At 39.7% G+C, this 27,038-nt stretch overlaps 2 protein-coding genes across 3 annotated transcripts; one reads left to right on the top strand and one right to left on the bottom strand.

Annotated features, from left to right (window-relative positions):
• The first annotated feature begins 71 nt into the window (after window positions 1-71).
• Window positions 72-15,501, top strand: LOC126092504 (uncharacterized). 2 transcript variants are annotated; one of them, XM_049908129.1, is made up of 4 exons: window positions 72-167; window positions 253-657; window positions 764-840; window positions 13,485-15,501. In XM_049908129.1, exons 1-4 carry the CDS (start codon window positions 137-139, stop codon window positions 13,575-13,577), a joined length of 606 nt encoding a protein of 201 aa, XP_049764086.1. In that variant the 5' UTR covers window positions 72-136; the 3' UTR covers window positions 13,578-15,501. The 2 variants fall into 2 exon arrangements, with proteins under 2 accessions (XP_049764086.1, XP_049764084.1); XM_049908127.1 differs by having other exon boundaries at window positions 13,485-15,492.
• Window positions 7,893-13,491, bottom strand: LOC126092505 (putative nuclease HARBI1). The gene is made up of 3 exons (XM_049908130.1): window positions 10,600-13,491; window positions 10,314-10,464; window positions 7,893-9,257 (listed from the first exon to the last, which is right to left on the bottom strand). The coding sequence occupies exons 1-2, from the start codon at window positions 11,558-11,560 to the stop codon at window positions 10,355-10,357; spliced, it is 1,071 nt and encodes a 356-aa protein (XP_049764087.1). The 5' UTR covers window positions 11,561-13,491; the 3' UTR covers window positions 7,893-9,257; window positions 10,314-10,354.
• Window positions 15,502-27,038: the final 11,537 nt, after the last annotated feature.

The following is a 27,038-nucleotide window of genomic DNA, read 5'->3' as shown; positions in this document are numbered from 1 at the left end:
TGACGTAGAACTTCCGCGCTTGCTGCTTGCTCTGCTCGTACACTTTCTGGCGGCCCATTTCTGGTTGGACTCACGTGAGACGTAGCTCGTAGCTGATTTCAGTTGTTACCGCCGACCATGTGCAGCAGCAACAGCAATGTTTTTTTCTGGGGACGAGGTGATGCAAAGTAAGATTATTTGTTAATTAGTTGTAAAAAGTGTATGTTAATTATGGGTGAGAATATAGAAACTCTATTATATATTTATTTTCAGACTACGATCTAATGGACGAGTTCTTGGTTTTCCATCCACCCCGTACCCAAGAACAATTTCCTTCATGTCCCACACCGGAACCGTTGTGGGACAAGGAGTCTACATTGAAATTAATTGAATTCTATAGAATTCATCATGAACGGCTCGGTAAGAGCCGTGATCTGAAGAGGAAGCAGCAGTTATGGGACGCGATGTCCACGTATATCACGAAAGCGCTGGGAAAGACGTTCTCGCCAGCGCAATGGGAAAACAAATGGCGATGTTTGCTACGTTCTTATAAGGGCGTAGTGGACAATAACAAAAAGTCGGGGAGAGGTCGGAAAGATTTCGTATATATGAAGGAAATGGACGAAATCTTCGAAAAAAAGACCAACATTTACCCGGAGATTTTGCTTGATGGTGCAAGTAAGTTACATTCGATACTTCGTACAGTCATCACGTGAATTTCTTCAAGAGACTTGGTTTATAACGATTTTTGATGTACATTAACGCAGTGCTTTATTTTCTTTAGACGTTGTGGCGAAGGCAGCGACCACCGACCAACCAAGCGACCAGGCTGTTCCAGGTCCATCGGGATACTCGACGAAGGTTAGTTTTTTCTAATTCTCACTCTCTTTGGCAGCGCGCTCATTCTTTGAGCGAAATATGCCTACTGCTTGCTGAGACTGCATTTTATGACTTTCATAACAAAACTACTAAAGTATCTTGAAGTGCTTTGCATGGAGTATTTTCCAAGCAAATGATTTCTGATAGTTTCATTCGTACTGTACTAGCTGTTAATTACTAAATGCTAAGTGTCCACGTGGGTGTGAGCATTGCAGTTTCATAGATTTTTGTTGTATATGACCTTCCTATTTTTTGTATCCTTCAATTTATGGTTTATGTGCGTAAGTAATTTTTCAATTCATCCTCCAAGGTAACTGGAGGTATCAATTTTGTTTTGCAAATATCTGTAAATATAAAATGGTTTGATTCATATTTGCAACATCGCGGTCCGAAGTTATGCAGTTTGTCAGGTCTCTCGGTGAATATTGTGGGAGTATACTGGATGTTTGTGTGAACGTTTTTCGTTTTCAGTGCATTCGTTGTTAATTTCATTCAAATTTCTTTATATGTTAGTAATCTTCCAAGCAAGTATGACCACAGTTTGATTTGTACACTATTAATGGCAATAATTTAATTGGTTAGAGGCACTGTAGTTTTCATTCCTTAATATGCGTTTTACCCTCTTTAAGTATTGCAGACATCTCTAATCTACCCCTATTCCTTCTGGAGGTATTTACATTAAACTGGTTTATTAGTTATACGAAAATTTTTTTCAGTAACACAATTTGTGCCTAAAAGCATTGCTATTTGACTGTGTTCATTATCTCTATCCAAGCAAATCTGATTTTACTCTATTTTTTAGTGTCTTTCCTGTACTAAATTATTTTCATCGCTGGGTAAGTGCTAACATTACTATGATGTAATACTTCTCTATGCCATACTTATGCATGAGCATTTTAGCAATTTTGGTGCATGAGCATGTAAGCAATTTTTGTGCATGTTAATATTTAAGGACTCTGCAAGTACATCCACCCCTCCTCACAAGAAGCTTAAACTGAAGAGTCGCACAGTAAGAGATTTCCGAGAAGAGAGGAGCAATTATTTACAGGAGAGGCTTGAGATGGAGCGGGAAAGACAGAAAAAGAGAGACGAGAGGGAGAAAGAGAGGCTCCAGTTGAAACGGGAAAGCTTGGAACTGAAACGTGAATGGATGGAAGTGAATCGTTCTTTGCTGAATGCAACGTTGGAGCATAATATGCTCATCAGGAAGTATTTTGAGGCTCGGATAAGTTCTCTTCCAAAATTTCATTTTTAAATCTTTTCTTTATATTGTGCCCTTTCAATTTTTATAATTTATGTATCACAAATATTGAACTCTCTGCTAGATACCTAAACTTTAAATAGTGGTTTGTTAGTGATAAGTGTTGGAATTTGATAGGTATTTACCACTTGCTCTATTGCTGATAAAATGCATGGCAGAGGGTGTGTGCCATTTATTAGATTTTCCCATTATGTTCATGTAGAAGTGCCTCTGTGTGAGCTGTATTTGGTCTTATCTAGTCTTGATCCCTACAGGAGTTATATGTAGAAGACTAGTACAGTCATTTAAAGCTGTTTCTTAAATCTTTGTGAGTAGGCTTTCTTGGGACACTGTGACTGTTAGTCTACCAGTTCATTTAAAGCATCTGTGACACTTTCATGAATCCACCATGTGACCATTTGTTCAGTCTGTATATTCAATATACCTCTTTGTTTGGTTATGAGTCTCTCACACTTAAGCAATAGTCTAGGGATGGTGGCAAAAGTGATTTATAAGCAATCTTCTTTGTAGACTGATTGCATTTCCCTTGTATTCTACAAATAAACCAAAATCTGATTTTTTTAAATGTCTGTCCCCAAATAGATACTTCGGTCAGTTCGGGACTGTGTGGCAAGTCATTCTTTCATTGCTCTATTTTTCCTCCAGTATTTTCTCATCGTGTCTTCCCTTCAGAACAGCTCGCACTGATCAATGCTTCTGTGTTTGGAATCCTAAATCTGAAACCTTACAGGGGGTGGGGGGAGAGCTACTTTCATTTATAATTAACTGCTAAGATATTGCTTGTTCATTTGTTCCCACATATCTGGAGATAAATTTCTTAGGCTGTTTTCATTTGTCCTGTTTAACTCCAAAAAAAAATTCATTTACTCATTTTTTTATATTGTCGTTTGTTTTAATGCTTTGCATGTTATTGGCCCTAAGAAATTTTAGTCACGCAGTTTCTTCATAGTTTTGTTAGATTACAATTAACTGCTAGGCATTAATGTATAGGTCATTCATAGTGAAGCACAGTTGTTTTAACCCTTGTAAAATTAACTTTGCATTATCTCTAAACAATATCATCACGGACCAATGCAATACAGTGAGATATCACTCGTCAATGACACAGCAGAACATGGTCGACAGGTTGTTGAAATCTAGCCTGTTATTTGGGTTCATTCCCTCAATTTTGTCCATAATTTTCTAAAAGCAAGTTGAATGTGACTTATTTTAATTTTTAGAAAAATTAAGTTTGAACTATAGTAATGGGTGATTGGAATTAGAGAGTAGGAAAAGGGAGAGAAGGAAACATAGTACGTGAATATGGATTGTGGCTAAGAATTGAAAGAGGAAGCCGCCTGGTAGAATTTTGCGCAGAGTATAACTTAATCACAGCTAACACTTGGTTCAAAATTCATGAAAGAAGGTTGTATACATGGAAGAACCCTGGAGATACTAGAAGATATCAGATAGATTATATAATGGTAAGACAGAGATTTAGGAACCAGGTTTTAAATTGTAAGACATTTCCAGGGGCAGATGTGGACTCTGACCACAATCTATTGGTTATGAACTGTAGATTAAAACTCAAGAAACTACAAAAAGGTGGGATTTGAGGAGATGGGACCTGGATAAACCGACTAAACCAGAGGTTGTAGAGTGTTTCAGGAAGAGCATAAAGGAACAATTGACAAGAATGGGGGAAAGATTAACGGTAGAAGAAGAATGGATAGCTTTGAGGGATGAAGTGGTGAAGGCAGCAGAGGATCAAATTGGTAAAAAGACGAGGGCTAGTAGAAATCCTCGGGTGACAGAAGAAATATTGAATGTCATTGATGAAAGGAGAAAATATAAAAATGCAGTAAATGAAGCAGGCAAAAAGGAATACAAACATCTCAAAAATGAGATCGACAGGTAAGATAGCTACTGCCTACAGGAAAATTAAGGAGATCTTTGGAGAAAAGAGAACCACTTGTATGAATATCAAGAGCTCAGATGGAAACCCAGTTCTAAGCAAAGAAGGGAAAGCAGAAAGGTGGAAGGACTATATAGAGGGACTATACAAGGGCAATGTTCTTGAGGACAATATTATGGAAATGGAAGAGGATGTAGATGAAGATGAAATGGGAGATAAGATACTGCGTGAAGACATTGATAGAGCACTGAAAGACCTAAGTCGAAACAAGGCCACAGGAGTAGACAACATTCCATTAGAACTACTGACAACCTTGGGAGAGCCAGTCCTGACAAAACTCTACCATCTGGTGAACAAAATGTATGAGACAGGCGAAATACCCTCAGACGTCTAGAAGAATATAATAATTCCCATCCCAAAGAAATCAGGTGTTGACAGATGTGAAAATTACCAAACTGTCAGTTTAATAAGTCACGGCTGCAAAATACTGACGCGAATTCTGTACAGACGACAAATGAAAAAACTGGTAAGGAAGATCAGTTTGGATTCTGTAGAAATATGGGAACACGTGAGGCAATACTGACCCTACGACTTATCTTAGAAGCTAGATTAAGAAAAGCCAAACCTACGTTCCTAGCATTTGTAGACATAGAGAGAGGTTTTGACAATGTTGACTGGAATAATCTCTTTCAAATTGTGAAGGTGGCAGGGGTAAAATACAGGGTGCGAAAGACTTTTTACAATTTGTAAAGAAACCAGGTGGAAGTTAAAAGAGTCGATGGACATGAAAGGGAAGCAGTGGTTGGGAAGGGAGTGAGACAGGGTTGTAGCCTCTCCCCGTGTTATTCAATCTGTATATTGAGGAAGCAGTAAAGGAAACAAAAGAAAAATTCGGAGTAGGTATTAAAATCCATGGAGAAGAAATAAAAACTTTAAGGTTCGCCGATGACATTGTAATTCCGTCAGAGACAGCAAAGGACTTGGAAGAGCAGCTGAACGGAATGGACAGTGTCTTAAAAGGAGGGTATAAGATGAACATCAACAAAAGCAAAACGAGGATAATGGAATGTAGTCGAATTAAGTCAGGCGATGCTGAGGGAATTAGATTAGGAAATGAGACACTTGAAGTAGTAAATGAGTTCTGCTATTTGGGGAGCAAAGTAACTGATAATGGTCGAAGTAGAGAGGATATAAAATGTAGACTGGCAATGGCAAGGAAAGTGTTTCTGGAGAAGAGAAATTTGTTAACATAGAGTATAGATTTAAATGTCAGGAAGTCGTTTGTGAAAGTATTTGTATGGAGTGTAGCCATGTATGGAAGTGAAACATGGACGATAAATAGTTTGGACAAGAAGAGAAGACTTTGAAATGTGGTGCTACAGAAGAATGCTGAAGATTAGATGGGTAGATCACGTAACTAATGAGGAAGTATTGAATAGGATTGGGGAGAAGAGGAGCTTGTGGCACAACTTGACAACAAGAAGGGATCAGTTGGTAGGACATTTTCTGAGGCATCAAGGGATCACCAATTTAGTATTGGAGGGCAGTGTGGAGGGTAAAAATTGTAGAGGGAGACCAAGAGATGAATACACTAAACAGATTCAGAAGGATGTAGGCTGCAGTACGTATTGGGAGATGAAGAAGCTTGCACAGGATAGAGTAGCATGGAGAGCTGCATCAAACCCTTCTCTGGACTGAAGACCACAACATCAAGTTTGAACTGATGTTTTAGAAATTTCGAAAGAAGTATGTGAATGATATATTATACTGGGTAACTTTACATTGCAAAGTTGTTGAGTCTAAAGTTTCATGTTTTATGATTACTTTAATCAGTAAGCTATAAGAAGCTAAAGATAAAACTTTATTCGCAGCATGGTTTTTCTGGCTACTTTGCCTCAATTTACGGAGCAGTATTAGGCCTGGATGAAAATTAATCCCACTGTCTGGGGGCAGGGGGGGCTTAAGACATTGGTTAGAAGGACATTAGTTTTGACACGTTAATAGAAAATTGTATTTATAAATGAAGTGTGGAATGTATCCCATTTTAATCATTTCATAAAGATCATCATCTTGTGGATGAATTTGTACATCATTAGACAAAAGTAACTGAAATTTTGTATCCCAAATCATCCTGATTCTGATCTATTGGATGTTAAGTTTCATGATCAGCACGTGTTTACTCTATGAGATGTAAAAATTCAAAGTTTATATTTCTTCTGTGCCACAATTTGCATGTCCGTGATTCAAATTATTTAGCATTGATAGCTCACATTGGGTAAGCAAAAACTTTTTTGGTCTTTTTTTTTTTGTTAAAACAATGGTGTTTTAACGAGTCCAGTTTGGAAAGAGTAATAGAACAGTTCTTTTGCAAAATCAGGTCAAAAAGACCACATTTTTCACCTACTTACCAAATCTACTTTCCATTTAATTTATTCCATACTGGAAAGTGGTACAAAAACAAAACGTTATACCTGACAACCTTGTTATTGGATTACATACCAAGTTTCATGTTCATCATACCTTTAGTCCCTGAGATATATATATAAAGCCAAACTCTAAAATTTTCTGGGCAATTTTGCCTACAATTTTCTGGCTGAATATGATTTGTAAAATTCTTTTCATTATTGTTCTTATGAGAATGCATAAAGTGGTACAAGATGGCCTAATTTCATTTCATCAACAAAATTTTGCCCAAGGTAACATCTCAAATTCACCAGAAATTTACATTCACTCTGCACATGGAGTAAAGCGAGCGGCTGTATCTCTGCCATTATTGCTGCGACAAATGTTAAACTTTATCAGTGTTCATGGGAGACGTGTGAATGTTCAATAAAATTTCAGTGAAATCTGTGATAGACAAGCAGGAAAAGGTTCTGAAATTAATGGAATGACCTACTATATAGTAGTTTATTGTAAAGTTGAAGCAGAGACAGACATTGTTCTTATTACTGACAGTTAATCTCCACATCCAAACGCAACATCATTTGCTCTTTCCCTTGCAAACTGCCCGAGTCACCTACACTTCTGGACCTCAGCATAATTCACCCCATGAAAGCAAGAGTATGGCTGCTGTGCAGAGATCCATTTCATTCCTCAAAAGGAAGACAGACCTGAAAAATTAACATTATACAGTCCACACACGTTACTGCGTGGAATGCTTTGACTCAACAAATGGCATTGACCTGTTTCTCTTGAAGACTACATGTCCAATAAGTTCTGCTGTAACCGTGCATGTGCTTGATACTGTTACCAGCTATTTTTACTTATTTCGGTCAGTTTTTGCAGCATTACGTGAGTACATAGACTGTATAGCTCTGAAAAATAATTTGTCCAAAAGCCAGAAAAGTTCTCTTGTTAATATGCTTTACATGTCTCAGCATGTGTAATACTGTGAGTTACCTTGACTCCTTAATTCATTTTCATTCAAGTGCGAATGTTTGTCATTTAGCAGGTGTGGTATCTAGAGTTTGGTTTGGTACAAGTTGCTGTCTGATCAGTTACACTCCTTGTATGGTCCAAACAAATTGCACACTACTTTTGAGAAAATGTTTAACTGATTGTCAAACCAGGAAAACAAATGCAAATAGGCATTTAACATTGATTTGTAAAATATACTGATTATAAGCATAAAATGAGGTCACTGAGTGGTGGTAAATGACAGGAATTAAAAAAGCTGAGTTTCATTTTTTTAACACTTTAATTGTTCCAATATTATAAATAAGCATATAAAGGGTATTGGAACAACTGCCATGGACTTAGGGATCCATCCTGGCATTCGCCTGACACTATCTGGGGAAACCATGGAAGACCCACATCAGGCAGGATGGCAGAGGAGGGTGGGATGTTACAATATACAATTAAAATTTATAATATACTCAAATGCACAGTTCACAATTACAATTTAACTACAAACACAAAGACAAGTCACAATTACACTGAAACTATAATCACCAAATGCACAGTTCAAAATTACAGTTCATAATCACTACTCCTCCATTGCTCTTCAGACGCGACATCTGATGCCCTCAGCTTCAACCTGTAAAAACAATGAGCCAACACCCTATCATTTGCATGACAAGATGTTGAGCTCATAAGGACTTTAGTAAGGAAACAGGACAAAGCACGCAATTTGAAGAAATGATGAACACAATACGACATATGTGGTTTGTAAAATCATTTATAATAAACTCAAAAAACTACTGCATCAACTAATTTTGGTGTGAGTAAATGTAAATCCATAACATTGTGTAATTAGTCATGTAAGTTAGTTTATGGGTGACATGTCCTAGTGAGTCCCAGGCACTCTTCCTAACATTGTAGCTAATGATCACACATCTAAAAAAAACTCACAAAGAACTAGTGGTTGCTGGTGATTTTAATATACATGTCCTGAAAAACACTGAAATCAGTTACATTGACATTCAATTTAATTTCTACTGTAAATTTCCCAACTAGGGTATACAAATGTGCTAAGACAGCCACTGACAATATATTTATAGCCAATTCTAGGCAAGTAAGCCACATCACAAAACCAGTAGTAAATGGGTTATTAGCCTTACAGCTCATTACAAAATTTACTGCAAAACATCGAAGAAGGTTATCCAGAAATCTAAACACCAGCATTATGAGAAGAAGATAAGTACATCCAGCAATAAAATAAAAACAATATGGGATACAGTTAAATCAGAGACAGGTAGGACGAGAAATGAGGAGGAACAAGTAGCTCAAAAAGTAAATGAAACCCTGATAAACAATGGAATATCTGAGACCAGTGTACACAAGCAATCTCAGTGAAATGAAATTTACACTTCACCCAAAGAAATAGTATCAATGTCCTTGAAATTAAACCATTCTAGTGGTTACAATAACACATCAACAGAGTTAATAAACGAGTGTTCATGTGAGCTTAGTCATATCTAAAGTTATTTGTGTAATCAATCACTTATTACAGGAACATTCCCAGGCTGGCTTAAATATGCTGAAGTTATACCTCTCCACAAGAAACAGAAATGCTGTCAAATAACCGACCAATCTCACTTGGCAAGAGACAAATGCAATTAAAGCTCAAAAACTAATATGGTCTATATTAAAAATAAAAAAACTTCCCTTTATATGCCTCAGCTGTTGATTATTCTTGGACAGCCCTTTATTCTTCCTCCATGGCCTGCAGTTGACTTCCTTCACCTTGATCTCCTGCTTGTAGTCCGTGACAATACATCCTAACATCCACATCATTGGTATGATCTGGAGGGGAAAAGTAATAAAAATCAAATGTACTGCTACCTCAGTAAAGTATGTGTTACGCTTTTGTCAGTCAGGGAACTGATGAGTATAAATATCCTAACATCAGTTTACCATGCTCTTGCACTAAATCCTAACATATGGCCTCATATTCTGTGGCCACAGTTCTGAATCCAATAAAATATTTAAGCTCCAAAATAAAGCCATCAGGATTGTGTTATTTAAAAAGCAGGGAGACTCATGTAAACAAGTATTCCAAAAACTAGATATTCTTCCACTTCCATGCCAGTATAGATTGGAGATACTAAGCTTTACCAAGCTAAATATTGGCAGCCTGAAGCAGAATCTGGACTACCACCAGCAAGACACTAGAGGGAAATACTTGCTGACACAGTTTACCCTTTCCTTTCAGCATATAGCTGATAGTGTAAAATGTATGGGGATTAAACTTTATTATCATCTACCACTAAACAAAAACCCAGCACATTTTAAAATAAGGCTTGTCAATATTATTAAAATACTGTTTTTGTAACATGACTGTTTTGAATGCTATTTTTTTTATGTAATATATTTGCACACTTATCTTTCTCTACTATAATTTACCTTCAAAATGTAAATTTCAATATGGCCTAAACAACTGTCAAAGTTGATCTATTTGTATGTACTTATATTTATCCAGCAAATCATAACTACTGTATACATTGTGTAATGCTTATCTGTACTGAATTTGATTTTAAATTTATACACAAATTTTAATTAGGCCTTTTTGACCTTAATTTCAAACAACTTTTGAATGTACTAATATACTGTATCCTGTAATCTATAATTCCCATACAATTGTGTAAGTGTAGGTGTATTTATTTGGTGTTGTGTATTTTTTAAATGCTTCAGAAGTATGACTTGTGCCATATCATGTAGTACTCTCTGAACACAAAATTTGTTGATCAATAAAGAATGAATGAATGAAATTCTTAGACACTGAACATCAAACCGTCAAATTTGTAGTAACTAAAGCTGTTAATCTGAAGGTATAATTTTATCTGATATGGTTTCACTTACATTTGTTGTAATATGTTGGTGATGGGCATCTGGTGCTGCTTTTACATTTGCAACTGTGCTGCAATCATATTTCTCTTTGCAATGCCACTTCTGTCATCCCTGTTGTAGAAGCAGACTACTCGTTCTTCAGCCGGTGCATCATCTTCTTCACCTGTGAGGATCATATACGTAAATACACACAAAAGAATTAGAAGTTATTTGTATATTCAGCTTTTGTCGGTAGCGTTTACAAAATTATTGAAAATGTAGTAAAACAATGAAATGATACAGTTATTGCTGTATGTACCTTCGTTATCTTCTAACTCCAAGTTATCTTCCACGGCGAGATTGTGTAGCACACAGCACGCTCGGATGAAGTGCGCCATCTCTCTAGCACTCCTCAATTTCAGATGATACAACTGTCTGAAACGCTGCTTCAACAGGCCAAAGCAATGTTCCACAACGCACCTGTTTTTTGAGAGTGCCCTATTGAATTCACATTGCACTCTGGACAAATTCCCTGTATTTCTAAAGGGTGTCAATAAATTTCTGGTGCAGGGATAGGCACTGTCACCCAGAATATGAAAATCTCCACACTTTTCTTCGAGTGTGTGGTAGAGTGTGGACGTCCTGAAAACCCTCCCGTCGTGTAACGAGCCCGGATAGCCGACGAATAAGTCCCTAATCCATCGATTTTGATCACAAACTACTTGAAGCTGAATAGAAAAATAATTCTTCCTATTCATATAGGACTTGGGATCTTTCTGAGGTCTATCAATCCTAATGTGGGAACCGTCGATTGCCCCAATCGCACCAGGCAATCCATTTCCCCGGAAATGAGCCTCAATCTCTGCTCTTTCTTCGGCGGACGGCCACTTTATAACCTCTCTTCCCAAATCACTAATAAAGTTTGTAACTCTCTGAATAACGCATCGCAGAGAAGAAATACAAATGTTAAATCTATCTGCTACATCCCTGAAACCTGCAGCTTCGTGGCCCGCGAACCACAAAAAGATCAATATATGCTGCAGTGGGAGCAGTTTCCCATTTCCCCCTGCCTGATAATTGTAGAATCTGGAATTCCTAAACATTTCGCAAAGGTCATCTGCCACGTGACACAGCACCCGAAAATGCTCTACAAATTCCCTGTCATTATATTGTGGCACCACATCCTCCACATAATTTTCAATCCTCTGTCTTTTTTGAGGTTGCAACATTTCCAGCTCCTCGTCGCTCCACAGAAAATCTGTCTCAGATTCGCTGGACATCTGGAATAAACAGTATCAATATATTTCACGTTTCAACCAAGTCCTTCACACTCCTAGTAAAGGTGACTTCATATGAGAATAAATAAATAAAATGCTTACCTTACAATTCACGATGATGAAGCGTAACAGCAAGAGAGCAGACCTATCGCCACAATAGCTTGCAAGGGAATGGACAGTGAACACGCACGCACACACGTGGAGTCTGCCCCCCACTCCAACTCTCACAGCTCTGCGCATGCGCGATTCTGGCAGCTTGGCTGCGCCAGAAACATTTTTCCGGGTAGCGTCTGGCAGCTTGCTGCCACTGCTCGTGCACCAAACAGCCCTACTTCGAGTAGCCACAAAGCGGGAGAAAGCGCTGCTCGTACACGAATTCAGCTCTGCGCATGCGCACGAGTCCGCTGGCAACTGCTCGTACGAACCTATTCTCGTATTCACAGTTGATGTGAGCGAATATCCTTGCAACAGTGCACCTTGTGAGAGCGAGTTATTTCGTTGGAATGGCTGGTTCTGTAGCGTGTTATGTATGTGATAGAGAATATTCAGCAAGGAAGCATTTGAATGCTCATTTGAGAAATGTGCATAAAATTCAGCCAGGTGAAGAAGGTACGATAAAGTGCTCAAAAAGTGACTGCAGCTTTAAATGCAATTTTTTGGCTAAGTTGCGCCTACATGTTGAGCAGGAGCACATGGTTGAGATGGTAAAAGAAATTAGTGAATTTCAAACGAAGGACGGTAAGTTAAGTGTACACTGCCTACTTAAATTAATATCGTCCATTATTATTATTACGTACTTGCCTGACCAGTGGCCATTAGATCTTGTTTTTGTTGGTCAATAGAACATGTGCTTATTTGAAACCCTGAAAAAGACGCATTTCACATTAACTGTAAGCTTACTGTCTGCTACATTAAGTATAGGTTAAATTGCTGCAAATTTAAACGATTAAAATCACACCAGTAACTCGTGAGGGTATCTAACAGTGCAGGTTTTTTACTCCTGCTGTGTGCTTGGCAGTAGTTGAATCTGAATGCAATTCTTTCATCGATGCTTTTGTTTTAGACTTTATGAAGTGGAAGTCTGAGGAGGAGAGAACAAAAAGTAGTTTTGTCTCTAGTTATGGCACTAAGCGTTTAAAGCAGTGAAGGAGTATTGTTTTTTACTGCTGAGAAATTAATATTGTTATGGATATGTGATCTGGCGTAAAAGGTGTGAATATATCGATTGGCAGTTCATATGAATACAATATGTGAAGGTAGCATGAAAGCAGTTGTAAAAGACCAGTTGTGATCCGTATTGACCACAATATTGGTGACTGTAATGCCATGTACTTAGGTGTGTGTGAGAGCAGGTGTAATGCATTACAGTAATGCAAGTGTGGAAATAAGTTCTGAAATACTTATGTTTCCCTGTGTTATTGCTTGTGTCATAGTAATCTATTTAAGAATAGATCATTAATGTATCTGGGTAGACTAAAGGGAGTACATTTATTGTTTCTTGTCCAGCATGTTAAACATAGTGGATCAGGGCATTTGCAACTACAATAATGGATTTGTGACTATACAAAAACACCAGTTACAATTCTCTTTACATGTACCCATGTACATGTACCTCGTAATCATTTGAAAATAGCCTTGGTAGCTGAAACTGGGAAATATCACATTGCAACAGGTGCTTTAATCAGGCCTGTTTATTCTCCCATCCCCAGTGTGTTAATAGCATCTTCAGTACTGTTGGAAGGGTACACTGAATATACTGTTAAGCCATTTGTTAAACTATCTAGTTTATAAGTACTAAGCAATTGTTATATTGCATGAATTTATTTTATTGGGGGTGGTTAACTACAGTGTCCTTTCTGAAGAGTGTTTTCATGTACATACTCGGAATTGGCCTCTTTGTAGTTGGAGTAATTTTAAAATGTTGCAGGTAAAATTGCTGAGGGGGTCACTTTCCAGAGAATTCTGGATGATGTGCAGGACTCAGTTCATTCCAGCGGAGTGGAGAGGCTGCATCTCCTGACTCGACATGACCTTCATAACATTAAGAGAGACTTCGCCATTGGTGATGATCAGCAGCATAAAATTGATGAAGTCAGTGTTAGTATGTGGTTGGAGAAAATGAAAGACTGTGTTCTCCTCTATAAGAAAGAAGGTGAGGCCAGGGAAGATTTTGATAGGACTGACTCGGTGATAGTGTTAATGACTGACTACCAGAAGCAGTTATTACAGAGATTTGGACAAAATATTGTATGTGTAGACTCCACACATTGTACAAATGTTTACAAACTGTTGGTGACCACATTGTTAGTGGTAGACGATTTTGGTTCAGGTATGCCTGTAGCATTGTGTGTTTCAAATCGGGAGACTACTTCCATAATGACACATTTCTTTAGTGCTGTGAAAGAGAGAGCTGGCATCATAAAAACGTCTGTATTCATGTCCGACGACACTAATACTTTCCGCAGTGCATGGTCACGAGTCATGGGACCTGCAGAAAATAATCTACTGTGTGCTTGGCACATAGACCGCAGCTGGCGGAATAATTTGAAGAAAGTCCATGGCAATGAAGAGAAGAAAGCACTTGTGTACAAAGCTCTTCGTACATTGCTTGAAGAAGCAGACATAGACAATTTTAATGAGCTGCTGGAATCGTTCGTCGGGCAGCTTCAAGCAGATGAAGGTACAAGAGACTTTGGTGTATATTTCTCGTCAAATTACTTATTCCGGCCTCAGCAGTGGGCATACTGTCACCGTCACAATCTGGGTATAAATACAAATGTGCACCTTGAAGCAATGCATAGAGTTTTAAAATATTGTTATCTAGAGGGAAAAACAAACAATAGACTTGACAGTCTACTTGTTGTGTTGATGAAATTGGTGTGTGACAAACTGTGTGCTCGAATGGTTAAACTGTATAAGGGTGGCCATTCATATAGAATCAATCTTATTGAGGCTCATCATAAAGCTTCATGTAGTATTAAGGAGAATGACATTACAGTCAATACTGATGGTACAAAGTTTCATGTGAAATCCCAAACACATTGTGGTGTAACACAAACTGTGATTTTAAATAACATTGAATGTAAATTTGAGTGCAAGTTGAAGTGCTCCAAATGTAATATATGTATACATGCTTTTAGTTGTTCTTGTGTGGACAGTTTAATTCATTTGAACATGCAAGCACATTCATGCAGTGTCAATGACGTATGCATTACATTCAAGTGCCACATTTACACCAAGTGAAGCAACGGTGACAGAAGAGGCTTCTGCCATTTTGTGTTCACTGTAAACGAATACTGATGATCACGAGAACACATCTCTGGCCCGAGAACTAGTGTCCACATACCAAATTTTGATTAACCGTGTCAGTTCAGGTAAAGTGTCCACAGAAATCCTGAAGTCACTACAGAAGGATGCAGCTCATTCGCTGTCACTTTTTCAATCAGACTGCAGGGAAGCTCCACGACGCCCCAGCAACGAGAAGGTGAAAGTGCAACGAAGACCTGGTAAATGTAACAAACAGCCAAAGGGCAGTTTGAAGAAACCAACTCTTGCTGAAAAAGCAAATATTGTTTAGGCACTGAGGCAGCCTGAAAGTGAAATATTAAATGTTCACTTAAATTCTGACCATAATTACTGTCGGTACTAAGTTTTAGATGTGTATGTGCTTCTGTACATTCCATGGTTTGTAGGCCTACTGGGGAAACTCGCCATGTAAAACAGAGTAATGCATTGTGCTTGGTACCCCTGTTGGTGATGTGGAAACCCAAGTGATATTAATAAAGAAAATAAAATCTTTTTGCAGTGTTGTTTTTCAATTGATACCTTTATCCTTTTATTTGTATGTGCAATTAAAACCTTCATTTGAAATACTACTCGATTACATTAAAATGAATTGCTGTGTAACTAGTGAAGAAAATTGACATCTGCAGAGCTTGTGTGGCATGAATTTGAAGCCCCTTATCATATGATGTACTGAAGTCTGTTGTAACAATACATTGCAAAATAAAATTGCTTGCATAAAAATTAAAAATATATTTTTCACTTCTGAATCGCATTTCAATGTGGTTCATTACTAAGAGTTCAACAGAATAAAATTCAGTGCACTTGAGCTAAGTATCTGATGCTCCTTTATATTTATTTAAAGTCTCTGAATGTAGCAACTTCCTGAAAATTTTGTATGTGCATTCCTACAGTAATTATTGACCAAGGAAATTTGTGGTAAAGAATTTCACACAGTGCTCAGTCTGAGGAAACAGGGTGCAGTTACTGAGCAGTGTGGTGTGGTTAGTATGATTTACAGAATACTGAGAATTGTAAAGACAAGTGGGACACTATTTTCTTTACTACAATTAATCATTTCCTTTTCAGTATCATTCCAAGCTGCTTTAGAATTATTTTTAGAGTTTGCAGTCTCATGTGCTTTACATCTAGCAATTATATTTTTAGATTTATATACCTTTACTTGTCTTCAGTACCTTTTGAGATTCATCTTTCAGAATAGGAGTTTTTATGTAGATTGATACTGTGCAATGCTTGGTTGGCAGAATTTACCAACCAATAGATAGCAAAGAGGAAAACTTTTAACTATTTTGGAGTCATTCACCCAATTTTTATTGGTACAGAAGATGCTGTAACTTATTCTTTCTTTAGCTACACATATTTCTCAACATGATATGCTTCAATTGTAAGAATTTTACTTCAAAATGGGCACTATGCTGCTAGGAAATTGAGAGCAATAGAAGTAATAATTGATTCTGAGACACCAGAGATTGTGTGAAAGTGGACCGGAAGAAAATGTAATCAAGATGTACAACGTTCTTCTATTTGTAAGGTATGTGACAATTCAGACTTTCGATGTAGTAATTCGATGGAAATGCCTTAATTGCTAAAAACTTTATGGGTTTTGAGTCATCAGATAATTGTGGCAAATTTACACTAAAGACAAATTATGAAAGCTAATTCATAATAATTATGAGGCAAAAGTAACATCAGGAATGAAAATACATACTGGGTACAAGTACCTACAATATGCTTAGGCAGGTTCATATGAGTTAGCAATACAAGAAAAACACACCGTCTCGTACGCAATTGCCGGTAGGCAACATTTGGAACAGAAGATATTATCTGGGAGCTTCATGTCGAACTGAAGACTGCAGACTTGAGGATTGTATTGTTTTTAACTTGCACCAGATGGCATTGATGTCAAAGATCAACATCACCCCAGCTGAATCCCGTGCCATTAAGGAGCTGAAAATAGACCGCTCTATTGTCATCCTCCCGGCGGATAAAGGCTCCACAACTGTCGTACTTGACCGTGTGGAGTATGTGGCAGAAGGACTGCGTCAACTCTCCGACACCTCAACCTACAAATCTGTTACCCAGGATCCCATTCCCTCCATCCAGACTGAGCTGCAAAAAATCCTAAAAATCCAAGGTCCCTCACAAGGCCTCACAACGGCTTCCATAGACTTACTCATTCCACCTGAGCCACGTACCCCTACCTTCTACCTATTACCCAAAATCCACAAAGAGAACCATCCTGGCCGTCCCATTGTAGCAGGCTTCAAAGCCCCAACCGAACGTATCTCAGCTCTGGTAGACCAGCACCTCCAACCTATCACCCGCAGACTCCCATCCTACATCAAAGACACAAACCACTTCCTAGAATGCCTCAAATCCATTCCCACTCCTCTCCCACCTGAAACCTTTCTTGTCACCATAGATGCTACATCCCTTTACACAAACATCCCACATACCCATGGTCTCTCTGCCCTTGAGCACTACCTCTCCCAACGCCCACCCGAAGATCTTCCAAAAACCTCATTCCTTATCACACTTACCAACTTCATCCTCACCCATAACTACTTCACTTTTGAAGGCCAGACCTACAAACAAATCAGGGGAACGGCCATGGGAACCAGGATGGCTCTGTCCTATGCCAACCTCTTCATGGGCTGCATGGAGGAGGCTTTCCTGAAGACCCAACAGCAGCTTCCCCTGGCCTGGTATAGGTTTATAGATGACATCTTTGTGGTCTGGACTCATGGTGAAGAAACACTCCTTAATTTCCTCCATAACCTCAACTCCTTTTCGAACCTGAATTTCACCTGGTCCTTCTCCAAAACCCAAGCCACCTTCCTGGATGTTGACCTTCGTCTTGTTGAAGCTCACATCCACACCTCTGTCCATATCAAACCCACAAACAAACAGTACCTTCACTTTGATAGCTGCCGTCCATTCCACACCAAACGCTCCCTTCCCTACAGCCTAGGTATTCGTGGCAAACACATCTGCTCCAGTGATGAATCCCTCAACAGTGATTTCCTCTCCCGCAACTATCCTGCAGACCTTGTCCACAAACAGATCTCCCGAGCAATACATTCCTCCCCGTCCAACAACAATGTTCCTACCCCCAGACCACACAGAAGCATCCCCCTTGTCACCCAATATTATCCTGGCCTCGAAAACATCAACAAATTACTCCGCCAGGGATATGACTTTCTCAAGTCAACCCCTGAAATGAGATCATCCCTTGACAAAATTCTCCCCACACCACCCAGAGTTGCCTTTCGTCGCCCCCCTAACCTCCGTAACATCCTTGTTAAACCCTACAATATTCCCAGACCACCTTCTCTACCCAGCGGTTCCTACCCCTGTAACCGACCCCGCTGCAAAACCTGCCCCATGCATCCCCCCACAACCACCTACTCCAGCCCCGCTACTGGTAAAACATACACAATTCAAGGCAGGGCCACATGTGAAACTACACATGTCATTTATCAACTGACATGCCTGCACTGCACAGCCTTTTACATCGGTATGACAACAACTAAACTGGCTGAGCGCATGAACGGACACAGACGAACTGTCCGCCTAGGAGATGCCCAATACCCAGTAGCGGAGCATGCCCTCCAGCATAATTCTAGGGACCTAGGAACCTGCTACACCGTATGTCCCATTTGGCTTCTCCCACCCAACACCAGTCCCTCTGAACTGCGGAGATGGGAACTTGCACTCCAACACATCCTTTCATCCCGCCATCCCCCTGGACTGAACCTACGTTAAACAACCTCACTCCCATTTACTCTTCAGTCTTCTCCTCTTTCCCTTTCCTCTTTAGCCATTCACGCATCTTTTCCTCCTACATAGTTGTGTTTATCTTTATACTACATACCTCTTTACTTCTGTATGCATCCTCTTTGGTTTGAAGCTGGCACAGTACTTACAGTAGAATATCTTTGGCTTCCCTCTGACAACCATGCCTCCATCCTTGCTACCATCCCTATTTTCCTTTCCCTGTTGCTTCATAGCCTGGGTTGTGAGTAACTGAATCTCCTTTCCCTTCTTCCCTTTCTTTCCCCTCTCTCCTCCCTGATGAAGGAACATCTGTTCCGAAAGCTAGGAATGTAATTTTCGGTTCTGTTTTATGTGTATCTATCGGCTGTACTGAGCTGAGGTAAGTACTGGCCAGCCCCTCTATCTCTTAGTTAGTATTTGTTTCACAAACCAAGACATAGCTTTTATAACTTCCCCCATGAACCATGGACCTTGCCGTTGGTGGGGAGGCTTGCGTGCCTCAGCGATACAGATGGCCGTACCATAGGTGCAACCACAACGGAGGGGTATCTGTTGAGAGGCCAGACAAACATGTGGTTCCTGAAGAGGGGCAGCAGCCTTTTCGGTAGTTGCAGGGGCAACAGTCTGGATGATTGACTGATCTGGCCTTGTAACATTAACCAAAACGGCCTTGCTGTGCTGGTACTGCGAACGGCTGAAAGCAAGGGGAAACTACAGCCGTAATTTTTACCGAGGACATGCAGCTTAACTGTAGGATTAAATGATGATGGCGTCCTCTTGGGTAAATTATTCCGGAGGTAAAATAGTCCCCCATTCGGATCTCCGGGCGGGGACTACTCAAGAGGACGTCGTTATCAGGAGAAAGAAAACTGGCGTTCTACAGATCGGAGCGTGGAATGTCAGATCCAAAAAGGGAAATGGATAGGTTAAAGTTAGATATAGTGGGAATTAGTGAAGTTCGGTGGCAGGAGGAACAAGACTTTTGGTCAGGTGATTACAGGGTTATAAATACAAAATCAAATAGAGGTAATGCAGGAGTAGGTTTAATAACGAATAAAAAAATAGGAGTGCGGGTTAGCTACTACAAACAGCATAGTGAACGCATTATTGTGGCCAAGATAGACACAAAGCCCATGCCTACTACAGTAGTACAAGTTTATATGCCAACTAGCTCTGCAGATGATGAAGAAATTGATGAAATGTATGACGAGATAAAAGAAATTATTCAGGTAGTGAAGGGAGACGAAAATTTAATAGTCATGGGTGACTGGAATTCGTCAGTAGGAAAAGGGAGAGAAGGAAACATAGTAGGTGAATATGGATTGGGGGGAAGAAATGAAAGAGGAAGCCGCCTTGTAGAATTTTGCACAGAGCATAACTTAATCATAGCTAACACTTGGTTCAAGAATCATAAAAGAAGGTTGTAAACCTGGAAGAAACCTGGAGATACCAAAAGGTATCAGATAGATTATATAATGGTAAGACAGAGATTTAGGAACCAGGTTTTAAATTGTAAGACATTTCCAGGGGCAGATGTGGACTCTGACCACAATCTCTTGGTTATGAACTGCAGATTGAAACTGAAGAAACTGCAAAAAGGTGGGAATTTAAGGAGATGGGACCTGGATAAACTGAAAGAACGAGAGGTTGTAGGGAGTTTCAGGGAGAGCATAAGGGAACAATTGACAGGAATGGGGGAAAGAAATACAGTAGAAGAAGAATGGGTAGCTCTGAGGGATGAAGTAGTGAAAGCAGCAGACGATCAAGTAGGTAAAAAGACGAGGGCTAATAGAAATCCTTGGGTAACAGAAGAAATATTGAATTTAATTGATGAAAGGAGAAAATATAAAAATGCAGTAAATGAAGCAGGCAAAAAGGAATACAAACGTCCCAAAAATGAGATCGACAGGAAGTGCAAAATGGCTAAGCAGGGATGGCTAGAGGACAAATGTAAGGATGTAGAGGCTTGCCTCACTAGGGGTAAGATAGATACTGCCTACAGGAAAATTAAAGAGACCTTTGGAGAGAAGAGAACCACTTGTATGAATATCAAGAGCTCAGATGGCAACCCAGTTCTAAGCAAAGAAGGGAAGGCAGAAAGGTGGAAGGAGTATATAGAGGGTTTATACAAGGGCGATGTACTTGAGGACAATATTATGGAAATGGAAGAGGATGTAGATGAAGATGAAATGGGAGATACGATACTGCGTGAAGAGTTTGACAGAGCACTGAAAGACCTGAGTCGAAACAAGGCCCCGGGAGTAGACAACATTCCATTAGAACTACTGACGGCCTTGGGAGAGCCAGTCCTGACAAAACTCTACCATCTGGTGAGCAAGATGTATGAGACAGGTGAAATACCCTCAGACTTCAAGAAGAATATAATAATTCCAATCCCAAAGAAAGCAGGTGTTGACAGATGTGAAAATTACCGAACTATCAGTTTAATAAGTCACAGCTGCAAAATACTAATGCGAATTCTTTACAGACGAATGGAAAAACTGGTAGAAGCCAACCTCGGGGAAGATCAGTTTGGATTCCGTAGAAATGTTGGAACACATGAGGCAATACTAACCTTATGACTTATCTTAGAAGAAAGATTAAAAAAAGGCAAACCTACGTTTCTAGCATTTGTAGACTTAGAGAAAGGTTTTGACAATGTTGACTGGAATACTCTCTTCCACATTCTAAAGGTGGCAAGGGTAAAATACAGGGAGCGAAAGGCTATTTACAATTTGTACAGAAACCAAATGGCAGTTATAATAGTCGAGGGGCATGAAAGGGAAGCAGTGGTTGGGAAAGGAGTGAGACAGGGTTGTAGCCTATCCCCAATGTTATTCAATCTGTATATTGAGCAAGCAGTAAAGGAAACAAAAGAAAAATTCGGAATAGGTATTAAAATTCATGGAGAAGAAGTAAAAACTTTGAGGTTCGCCGATGACATTGTAATTCTGTCAGAGACAGCAAAGGACTTGGAAGAACAGTTGAATGGAATGGACAGTGTCTTGAAAGGTGGATATAAGATGAACATCAACAAAAGTAAAACAAGGATAATGGAATGTAGTCGAATTAAGTCGGGTGATGCTGAGGGAATTAGATTAGGAAATGAGACACTTGAAGTAGTAAAGGAGTTTTGCTATTTAGGGAGTAAAATAACTGATGATGGTCGAAGTAGAGAGGATATAAAATGTAGACTGGCAATGGCAAGGAAATCGTTTCTGAGGAAGAGAAATTTGTTAACATCGAGTATAGATTTAAGTTTCAAGAAGTCATTTCTGAAAGTATTTGTATGGAGTGTAGCCATGTATGGAAGTGAAACATGGACGATAACTAGTATGGACAAGAAGAGAATAGAAGCTTTCGAAATGTGGTGCTACAGAAGAATGCTGAAGATAAGGTGGGTAGATCACGTAACTAATGAGGAGGTACTGAATAGGATTGGGGGGAAGAGAAGTTTGTGGCACAACTTGATTAGAAGAAGGGATCGGTTTGTAGGACATGTTTTGAGGCATCAAAGGATCACAAATTTAGCATTGGAGGGCAGCGTGGAGGGTAAAAATCGTAGAGGGAGACCAAGAGATGAATACACTAAGCAGATTCAGAAGGATGTAGGTTGCAGTAGGTACTGGGAGATGAAGAAGCTTGCACAGGATAGAGTAGCATGGAGAGCTGCATCAAACCAGTCTCAGGACTGAAGACCACAACAACAACAACAGCTTTTATAATACACAAAACAATGTAAATATTCCAGCCACATTTTTGGATACAAGAGACTTGCAATGTTTCAGTGGACAGGGACGTAAGGGAGGTAGAGTTGCTATATATTTAAACAGAAAGGTAAAGGATACCACTTTGTGGACAGACAAACATACAGAAATTGTCTTGAAGCAGTGGCTATACAGAGAAAGGAAGAAGAGCTTAATACTAGGGCAGTACTAATCTCCAAGTTGTCAGGCAAGACATTTTTTCAAGTAACTGTATGTACTACCAGAAAAGATACCAGAGAATTCCCTTAAATAATAGTAGTAGGTGATAGTATAAAAACACTAGAAGGCAGTTCTCATTCAAGAGACTTATATGATCTAATCAGATCTTCACAACCTAAATTGATGGGGGAGGGGACTACTACTATATGACATGGTAAATCATGTCATCAGTCTATATAAAAAGTTCATGTATTAAATATTAATTTCAGACCATTGCAAGTAGTTGATAGAAATAATTGACAAATCAAAACACAATGCATTTACATTTATGGATGTAAGACACAGTAAATATAAATAAATATGTTCCATTTAGCTCAGAAAAATGGAGTAATAATAATAATAAAATTTTATTGTCATTCAGCTTGTTAAAGCAATAGACTAAGTCAAGAAAAATACATTTCCCAGTGTATTTTAGTTTGCATGAAATGGATAAAAGTAGAAACCACATGTTACCAAGCAGTACTTTCCTCTTAAAAAACTCAACAACAGTGTAAAAAGGATCAATTACTAGTAGCTTATAAAATTTGGCTTTAAAAACATTTACAGGTAATTCTGTAAAATCTTTGCTTAGTCTGTAAAATGTCCTTAGTCTAAGGACTAGGTAGGAGTTCTGGACCTTGCTGTTGGTGGGGAGGCTTGCATGCCTCAGTGATACAGATAGCCGTACCGTAGGTGCAACCACAACGGAGGGGTATTTTTTGAGAAGCCAGACAAACGTGTGGTGCCTGAAGAGGGGCAGCAGCCTTTTCAGTAGTTGCAGGGGCAACAGTCTGGATGATTGACTGATCTGGCCTTGTAACACTAACCAAAACGGCCTTGCTGTGCTGGTACTGCGAACGGCTGAAAGCAAGGGGAAACTACGGCCGTAATTTTTCCCCGAGGGCATGCAGCTTTACTGTATGGTTAAATGATGATGGCGTTCTCTTGGGTAAAATATTCCGGAGGTAAAATAGTGCCCCATTCGGATCTCCGGGCCGGGACTACTCAGGAGGACGTCGTTATCAGGAGAATGAAAACTGGCGTTCTACGGATCGGAGCGTGGAATGTCAGATCCCTTAATCGAGTAGGTAGGTTAGAAAATTTAAAAAGGGAAATGGATGGTTCATGGTGTGGGTTCCTGTAGTCATGTCGTAGTTCAGGGACCACGGGCAGAGTATGAGTGGCCAAGTAAGTGCTCCAACAGTCGGAATACCAGTTACTTTGGAATATGGCTGGGCATCTCGGACATATTCTGAGTCGTGGTCACCTTTGTGCCCATACGGCAAAGACTACCAAATCCACCGGTTAGTCCCTCAGCCGTTAGGGGTAAAACCCAATGGGACTCGGGGCAAGTAAGGCTAGCAACCTGCTTCCCTGGTACTTTAAATATGATGCTGGCAACAATCAGAGCAAAATGCCTCGGACCTTTGGAGGTGACGGAGTCCCACCTCTAACTGACAAACCAGGGACCCCTAAGATACGACTTGGCAAACAAATGGCAATGAGATGGGGAGCTATTAATATCAATGGGGGCTACTCTAGGAAGAAGGTAGAGCTGTCAGAGGCTGCAAGTAAGTTGGGGCTGGACGTTTTAGCTGTTAGTGACATTCGGGTAAGGGGTGAGAAAGAAGAGGAAGAGGGAGAATACAAGGTCTACCTGTCAGGAGTCAAAGCAGGAATAGCACAATGGGGTGTAGGGCTTTACATCAGGAAAGAAATGGAACCCAGCATAGTTGCAATAAGGTATGTAAACGAACGACTGATGTGGATAGATTTGACAGTATCTAGCAAGAAAATTAGGATTGTGTCAGTATATTCGCATTGTGAAGGGACAGATCAAGATAAGATGGATAGTTTTTATGAGGCACTCAGTGATGTAGTTGTTAGAGTAAAGGACAAGGACAGTATTCTGCTCATGGGTGATTTTAATGCCAGGATTTGAAATCGAACAGAAGGGTATGAAAAGGTTGTGGGTAAATTTGGAGAGGATATGGAGGCCAACAGGAACGGGAAACAACTACTGGATTTCTGTGCCAGTATGGGCTTAGTAATCACAAACTCCTTTTTTAAACATAAGAACATTCACCAGTATACTTAGGAAGGCAGGGGAACCAGATCTGTCATTGACTATATAATAACAGATCCGGAATTCAGGAAGGCTGTGAGGGACACACGTGTATTCAGGGGGTTCTTTGATGACACTGATCATTATTTAATCTGCAGTGAAATTGGGATTGTGAGGCCGAAAGTGCAGGAGGTCAGGTCCATATGTAGGAGGATAAGAGTGGAGAAACTTCAGGATAAGGAAATCAGGCACAAGTACATAACAGCGATCTCAGAAAGGTACCAGTTAGTTGAATGTAGTCAATTACAGTAATTGGAAAAGGAATGGACAAGGTACAGGGACACAGTACTAGAAGTGGCTAAAGAATGTCTTGGAACAGTAGTGTGTAAAAGCAGGATGAAGCAAACAGCTTGGTGGAATGACACAGTCAAGGCAGCCTGTAAAAGGAAAAAGAAGGCGTATCAAAAATGGCTACATACTAGAACTCAGGTAGACAGAGAAAGTTATGTTGAAGAAAGAAACAAAGCCAAACAGATAATTTCAGCATCCAAGAAGAAATCTTGGGAAGACTTTGGAAACAGGTTGGAGACCATGGGTCAAGCTGCTGGAAAACCATTCTGGAGTGTAATTAGCAGTCTTCGAAAGGGAGGTAAGAAGGATATAACAAGTATTTTGGACAGGTCACGAAAACTGCTGGTGAATCCTGTGGATGCCTTGGGCAGATGAATGGAATATTTTGAAGAGTTGCTCAATGTAGGTGAAAATATGATCAGTAATGTTTCAGATTTCGAGGTAGAATGGGATAGGAATGATGATGGAAATAGGATCACATTTGAGGAAGTGGAGAAAATGGTCAATAGATTGCAGTGCAGTAAAGCAGCTGGGGTGGATGAAATTAAGTCTGAACTCATCAAATACAGTGGAATGTCAGGTCTTAAATGGCTGCACAGGATAATTGAAATGGCCTGGGAGTCGGGACAGGTTCCATCAGACTGGACAAAAGCAGTAATCACACCAATCTTTAAACATGGAAACAGAAAAGATTTTAACAACTACAGAGGTATCTCTTTAATCAGCATTGTGGGTAAAATCTTCTCAGGTATTGTTGAAAGGAAAGTGCAAGTATTAGTTGAGGACCAATTGGATGAAAATCAGTGTGGGTTTAAGCCTCTTAGAGGTTGTCAGGACCAGATCTTTAGCTAGCGGCAAATAATGGAGAAGTGTTATGAGTGGAGCAGGGAATTGTATCTATGCTTCATAGATCTAGAAAAGGCATCTGACCGGGTTCCTAGGAGGAAGTTATTGTCTGTTCTACAAGATTATGGAATAGGAGGCAAACTTTTGCAAGCAATTAAAGGTATTTACATGGATAGTCAGGCAGCAGTTAGAGTTGATGGTAAATTGAGTTCATGGTTCAGAGTAGTTTCAGGGGTAAGACAAGGCTGCAATCTGTCTCCACTGTTGTTCACATTATTTATGGATCATATGTTGAAAACAATAGACTGGCTGGGTGAGATTAAGATATGTGAACACAAAATAAGCAGTCTTGCATATGCGGATGACTTAGTTGTGATGGCAGATTCGATTGAAAGTTTGCAAAGTAATATTTCAGAGCTAGATCAGAAATGTAAGGACTATGGTATGGAGATTAGCATCTCCAAAACGAAAGTAATGTCAGTGGGAAAGAAATATAAACGGATTGAGTGCCAAATAGGAGGAACAAAGTTAGAACAGGTGGACAGTTTCAAGTACTTAGGATGCATATACTCACAGGACGGCAACATAGTGAAAGAACTGGAAGCGAGGTGTAGCAAAGCTAATACAGTGAGCGCTCAGCTATGATCTACTCTCTTCTGCAAGAAGGAAGTCAGTACCAAGACTAAGTTATCTGTGCACCGTTCAATCTTTCGACCAGCTTCGTTGTATGGGAGCGAAAGCTGGGTGGATTCAGGTTACCTTATCAACAAGGTTGAGGTTATGGATATGAAAGTAGCAAGGATGATTGCAGGTACTAGTAGATGGGAACAATGGCAGGAGGGTGTCCACAATGAGGAAATCAAAGAAAAACTGGGAATGAACTCTATAGATGTAGCAGTCAGGGCGAACAGGCTTAGATGGTGGGGTCATGTTACACACATGGGAGAAGCAAGGTTACCCAAGAGACTCATGGGTTCAGCAGTAGAGGGTAGGAGGAGTCGGGGCAGATCAAGGAGAAGGTACCTGGATTCAGTTACGAATGATTTTGAAGTAATAGGTTTAACATCAGAAGAGGCACCAATGTTAGCACTGAATAGGGGATCATGGAGGAATTTTATAAGGGGGCTATGCTCCAGACTGAACGCTGAAAGGCATAATCAGTCTTAAATGATGA

This window comes from Schistocerca cancellata, chromosome 7 (genome assembly GCF_023864275.1).
Source record: "Schistocerca cancellata isolate TAMUIC-IGC-003103 chromosome 7, iqSchCanc2.1, whole genome shotgun sequence".
Lineage (NCBI taxonomy): Eukaryota > Metazoa > Arthropoda > Insecta > Orthoptera > Acrididae > Schistocerca > Schistocerca cancellata.
This window is presented reverse-complemented; position numbering and strand designations above follow the sequence as displayed.